Source organism: Tarenaya hassleriana, unplaced genomic scaffold, assembly GCF_000463585.1.
Source record: "Tarenaya hassleriana unplaced genomic scaffold, ASM46358v1 Cleome54, whole genome shotgun sequence".
Taxonomy (NCBI): Eukaryota; Viridiplantae; Streptophyta; class Magnoliopsida; order Brassicales; family Cleomaceae; genus Tarenaya; species Tarenaya hassleriana.
This window is the reverse complement of record NW_010968045.1, coordinates 82209-87817: the sequence shown is the minus strand read 5'-3', so window position 1 is coordinate 87817 and position 5609 is coordinate 82209. Positions and strand designations below refer to the sequence as shown.

General features: G+C 40.4%; 2 protein-coding genes and 1 long non-coding RNA gene across 7 annotated transcripts in view; 1 reads left to right on the top strand and 2 right to left on the bottom strand.

Annotated features, from left to right (window-relative positions):
• Positions 1-6: 6 nt before the first annotated feature.
• Positions 7-2007, top strand: LOC104798484. The gene is made up of 3 exons (XR_769449.1): positions 7-651; positions 1019-1129; positions 1649-2007. It is a non-coding gene; the product is annotated as an uncharacterized LOC104798484 (long non-coding RNA).
• Positions 2008-2366: 359 nt separating this feature from the next.
• LOC104798479 (pentatricopeptide repeat-containing protein At1g12300, mitochondrial-like) overlaps positions 2367-5609 on the bottom strand; it is a 53547-nt gene continuing 50304 nt past the window's right edge. For 2 of the 5 annotated variants that reach the window (XM_010520585.2, XM_010520583.2), the window contains 5 exons: positions 3699-5444; positions 3254-3567; positions 2994-3083; positions 2659-2870; positions 2367-2579 (listed from right to left, as the gene is read on the bottom strand). In XM_010520585.2, coding sequence (XP_010518887.1) covers positions 3782-5395 — 1614 coding nt within the window. In that variant the 5' untranslated portion in view covers positions 5396-5444 and the 3' untranslated portion in view covers positions 2367-2579; positions 2659-2870; positions 2994-3083; positions 3254-3567; positions 3699-3781. The remainder of the gene's footprint in view (positions 2580-2658; positions 2871-2993; positions 3084-3253; positions 3568-3698; positions 5445-5609) is intronic. The other 3 variants (XM_010520581.1, XM_010520582.1, XM_010520584.1) reach the window with 3 other exon arrangements.
• LOC104798481 (putative pentatricopeptide repeat-containing protein At1g12700, mitochondrial) overlaps positions 3142-5609 on the bottom strand; it is a 49614-nt gene continuing 47146 nt past the window's right edge. The window contains exon 3 of the mRNA XM_010520602.2: positions 3142-3160. The gene's annotated coding sequence lies outside the window, so the exon portion shown is untranslated. The remainder of the gene's footprint in view (positions 3161-5609) is intronic.

Genomic DNA, 5609 nt, shown 5'->3' with positions numbered 1-5609 from the left:
GCTCTGGGGGGTGCGCGTTGGCATTTAACGCTTTCGGATATCTCGGCCTTGTCGAGAGTTATTGGGCCTCTCTAGAATTTATTGGGCCGAAATGGACTTAGCAAAGGCCCCATCGTATACGTCTTGATCCTATTTAGAATATTTGGGCTGTTTATTCATAGGCCGGAATGGACTCTCTAAATGGGCATTCTTCAAATTTTCATGGGCCTGTATAGAAATTTGGGCTGCTTTATACATGGGCCCTGATGGATTTCATCAACGGGCCATCTTGTCTTGGGTCTATTTTGATTATTTGGACTTTTGAATCCATATTGGGCCTATTTAAATATCTGGGCCGGCTTTTTCATAGGCCCACTTCATATTCATGTCCTACAAAAAATAATCGGGTCGGGGCGAGGGGGTCCCACCCGTTTCCGGACCCTTAAAATCGACGGAAATGGCTAAGGCTAATGGAGTTGTGGAGCTTTCCCGCTCAGTTCCGATGAACAGTTTGTCTCCGGCTCATTCGTCGGCATCGATGACCGCCGTCGCTGGAGGCGGCGGAAGTAGCGGCGTCTCCGGCGGTTTGGAAGATTTTCATTTTCCGCCTGACATCGCTTCTGTTCAGGAGCGGAAGGACGAAGCCATGGGAGTGAGCACTGTCTGGATCAGGTGTTTTGAAGTAGCGTATTACTTGATTCGACAACCGCTGTCTGGATTCTAGGTTTTAGGTTTTGTCTTTAGGTTTATTTCTCTGGCTGTTTATTCAGATGGGAGTGAGCACTGCACTTCTTATTCAGTGATTGAATGTTATCGTTGTGGTTTATGGCATAGTATGAGTTGATACCTAAGAAATTCATCTTGGGTGTTACATAGAGGTAATCGTAGTTTTTTGGTGATGATTCTCCTGTTATTAGTTCCTTTTGGCAAAGACTGGAATCTACTGGGATCGCTTAGTTCACTGCATGAATGTGCTCGCCTGAGAATATTTTTCATCTGTTTCGATTAACGTAACGATTCTTCTGCTGTTGTGATGCAGTATTGTAGGCTGATTTAATGGCTGAACTAGACAGGCATGTTAAGTCATTGGAAGATGACGACTGGATATTCGAAGGTCCTCGTTCACGTATCAATCTTATATCCAGAAGAGGTTAGTACCCTGATGTTTTGTTCTGACCCTTGCCTTGTTGTAATGTCGGTGTATGAGACATGCCACGGAACACGGTTACCCCTCACTGTCAAACACGGTTCATGTACTTGGTCTTTAAATGAGAATTCTTGACATCTATCGTTTCTTGGCGGTTTCAACTCTGGTGAATCTAGATCTTTGACTTGAGTATTAAGCTTCGGCATCTATTACGAATTGTGAGTGTGGAGTCATGTTGTTAGGAGAGGATCAAGAGTAAGATTGGGCTGGATTCAAGACTTTCTTCTTGTTTGCTGAATGTTTCACTCTAGGATTACTTGATGTTTGATCATCTACGTTGATGGTAATTGGATGATGTTGTGATCTTGAATATTATGGCATAGAATAGCTCTTCTGAGATCTTTTGTTTTTTTTATTCAAAAGCGTCAGTATCAAAGGCGAACTGCTACTCTTTCATTTCATACACATTGATTTGATCTGTGGTTATGCTCTGAAGTTTGTGCTTTATGGTGTTCGAATCAGGTGGGTATCTGCAGAAACAAGCTGAGGCTGCAAAGAACACAGGATTGGCTCAGCTGTCTAAATGAGAATCTGAAGGTGTTTTACAACCAAATTGTCCACAGAACTTTCCAGATTCAGTTCTTTCCTTATAGAAAACCTTAACTTTCTCCATGTCTTCTTCAGCTTTTATGATATCTGAATTACTGTTTGATTGGTTTTGCCATTTGAAAAACATCTAGAATTCCATTTGTTTTGTCTATCCATTGGTTAGGACAGAGGTCCAGATCAATGATTGATAGTATCAGTGATTAGAGTTGCAAACCCTTTGAATAGTAGGATTCGCCCAACAAAATATAGAGAAAGATCAATGATTTGTTCAATGGAATTTGAGCCGTGTTTTGCAGTTCAAGAGGTGGCTGCTTCTTGTTCTTCTAATATTTTTCAGCTTAATAGTCTTACATATATATATATATGATGATGATGATGTCAGCAAGATTATGTACAAAAGTGTTATGATTTATACCATAAATTGTATATGGAAAACTGTAAATTGAAAAAAAGTTTTTTTTTGTATATAATTGTTGGATTACGCATATAATACATTGTTTTGGTATGCGTTCATATTTGATGGGCCTGGGCCCAAATATTATTTGGAAACCCACATTAAAAAAAACAATTTAAAAAACAAACAAAATGACATGTGGATTGTATGCAAAAAATAAATAAAAATAAATGTATTTACTGAAAAACACATCGATAAAAAAGAAAATACGTTATATATGTAACTACATTTGTTTATAGATTGGGCCAAGCTAATAATCAATTGGCAAGTTAAATGGGCCAAGATGTTATCATAATAAAATCGAATGGTATAATTTTTAACTAATCAGATTGAAATTAAACAAAAGCCTTTGCCATCTTCAACTCCAGTCTTTGAGCAGCTCCTCCTCGGCTACAAAACACATTACAGAGCTTGTCAGGGAAACCGAGACAGCTAATGATGTCGAGGAAGCGGGATCAGAGATTCTGACCTCTTTCGACGCACGGATTGCATTGCTTCTTCTTCTTGTAACAAATGAGACACAAACACAGACTCTCTCACCTTTGATTTTCTACCAACAAGACGGGAATGATTTGTCACGAAGAGGCATCTGAAATCATGTTTCGGCGTGGATCGAAGCTCCAGGGGCAGCAGTGTTCTTACCTCGAAACACTCGCAACACCCAAGGATCATGGCTCTTGCCTGAATGACAAAAGAGAAAAAAAAAGAAGAAGAAGCTCTGTTACAAAGCAATTAGATCCAATGAGGAGGAACGCTGTAAATTTAGGGTTTGACTGAAAACTCGAAAAACAGACTCCATATTACCTGGGTAGGTCTTTGATGTCAGGCGAGAGAAGACCCATCTGTTCGGTCAGCTTGTCCATATGTTTGGCTCTGTCCCACCCATTTTGCTTCCTGTAGCAAATGAGATGGATGAAGAAATGGTGAGTCAAAATTTAACGCAGACTCTCCCATCTTTGATTTTACCATGCCTTGATGGGCATTTTCATCAGAACCTTATGCAGTTTTCCAAAAGCAGGGGCTAAAAAAGTATCTCAACTTCCAGGGGGCATTATTGTTCTTACCTCAATACATCATTTGCTACTGCTCTGCTCCATGCCCTCGAGCTGTTGTTTCGTTTTTTGAAGTTGGCCGTGATGTCCGAGTTCCGACCGAAGAACCATGAGTTTCTGAAGCTTTCTGAGACGAGGCTCGATTTGATTTAGTCTTTGATTTTACCATGCCTTAACAAACATTTTCATCAGAATCTTATGCAACTTCCCAACAAGAGGGGAATGATTTGTCATGAAAAGGCATCTGAAATCATGGTTCAGAGTGGATTGAAGCTCCAGTGGCAATAGTGTTCTTACCTCAAAACACTCAGAATATCCAAAGATGTCTGAATGACAAAAGGAAAAAAAAACAGATCCAATCAGATGTCCAATGAGGAGGCAGGCTGTGCCCAAACAAACAAAGACACAGGATTTATGATATTCAAAACAGAGAAAGTGAAACATAGAGATAATTTACCTGGATAGCTTCTGGCTCTTCTCATCAAACATACAACCATACGATGTTGGCTCTTCTCATCAGCCGTTTAGTACTTGCATCTACTAAGAGAGGAGATCTAAAAACCGCTTTTCCAATCTACCTCCATATACCATATCCATTATCATATTTGAGGTCGATGCATGCATAGAAAAGTCATTGATCCGCATTTCTTGTATCAGCTCGATAACCATCGATGGAAAGCGACTTCTAAGACGACCCCTGATCAATGCGTTATACATACCAGCGTCGGGAAAACAACCATCCTCTTTCATCTTCCCAATTACCTTCTCGACTTCATAGAGTGAATCTTTCCCGCAAAGACCGGAGATCATTATGTTATACATGATAACATTCGGCTTCACCCCTCTATCAAGAAGCTTATTAAATAATATCAACGCTTCGTCAACCCTCCCAACCTTGCACAAACCATGCATCATGCAACTATGGAGAGGTATATGGAGGTCAATCCCACTCTTATCCAACTTATTATATAGGCAAAGTGCCATGTCCGTTTTTCCATTCTTACAAAGTCCATCAAGCAAAATGATGTAAGTCACGAGATCAGGACGATGACCCTTATACTGCATCTCCATAAAAAACTTCTGGGCAGCACCAAGGTTGCCTACTCTGTAAAACCCTTGGATGAGGATGTTGTATGTAATCGCATCAGCAACCAATCCTCTTCGAGACATCTCATAAAAGAGATTAAGACCCTCATCGACCCTATTAGCCTTGCAGTAACCATTTATCATAGAACTAAAAGTTACTACATCAGGTACAATCCCACAACTATCCATCTTTCCGAAAAGGTTCAGTGCACCATCCACGTGTCCGGCTTTGCATAGATAGTCGATGATCGTATGATAAATTACGATATCGATCTCAATATGCATTTCCTCCATCTTCTCGAGTAGATTCATGGCCAATGCATAATCTCTTGCTTTACAGGCCCCGTTTATAACAATGCCAAATGTAACTACATTGGGTTGATAGTCCATCTTTAGCATCTGATCAAGTAAACTCAATGCTTCAGAAACTCTACCCTCAAGGCAAAACCCGTTGACCAAAGTGTTAAATGTTACAACATTAGGTTTGTATCCCTCTTCCACCATTTGGTCAACCAAGTTTAAAGCCGCTGAAATCTTGCCGTGGATACATAAACCATGAGCTAAGATATTGTAGGTGACTACATTCGGCTTGTAACCGAGTTTCAAGATTTTGCCCACGACAGATAAACCCAAAAACACTTGAGGAGAGTGGGAGAAACAGTTGGTGAGAACATTCAAAGAGTAGATATCATGTGACACCCCAAGCAATTCCATTTTCTTGCAGAGGAAAATGACAACATCATACCGTTTCATCTTCATGATTGCACTCAATAGTTTGGTAAAATCGACGATGGAAGGTACGGGACGAGACTGAACCATCTGATCGAACAAATCAACAGCATACTCGACATGACAATCATGAACCCCACATCTCAATCTATCTCTGTATGACATATTGCGGTCTCTAACATCGGAAAAAGACGATCTCCGACAGCTTAAGATGGAGGACCAGTGCAAGAAGTTGTTCAGAGTACCTCTTCTTAGGGGATGAGTCTGAAGTAGACCTGAGGCAGAAGCAAATGCAAAAGCAGCCATTCTTCGGACCACTGCCGTCATCTTAGCTTCCATTCAAAGAGACAGAATCAGAAACCCCCACAAAACCTTATCCTTTTCGAACCTGATTCAGAAAGCCAAAACCCAAGTCAACACTCAATTCTAACATAAACAGATTACACGAATTTAGCGTAAAAACTGATATGAGAATCAATTCAGACAAGAGAAGAGCCGACCGCAATCAACATAAAAACTGATATGAGAATCACTTCAGACAAGTACGAAAATC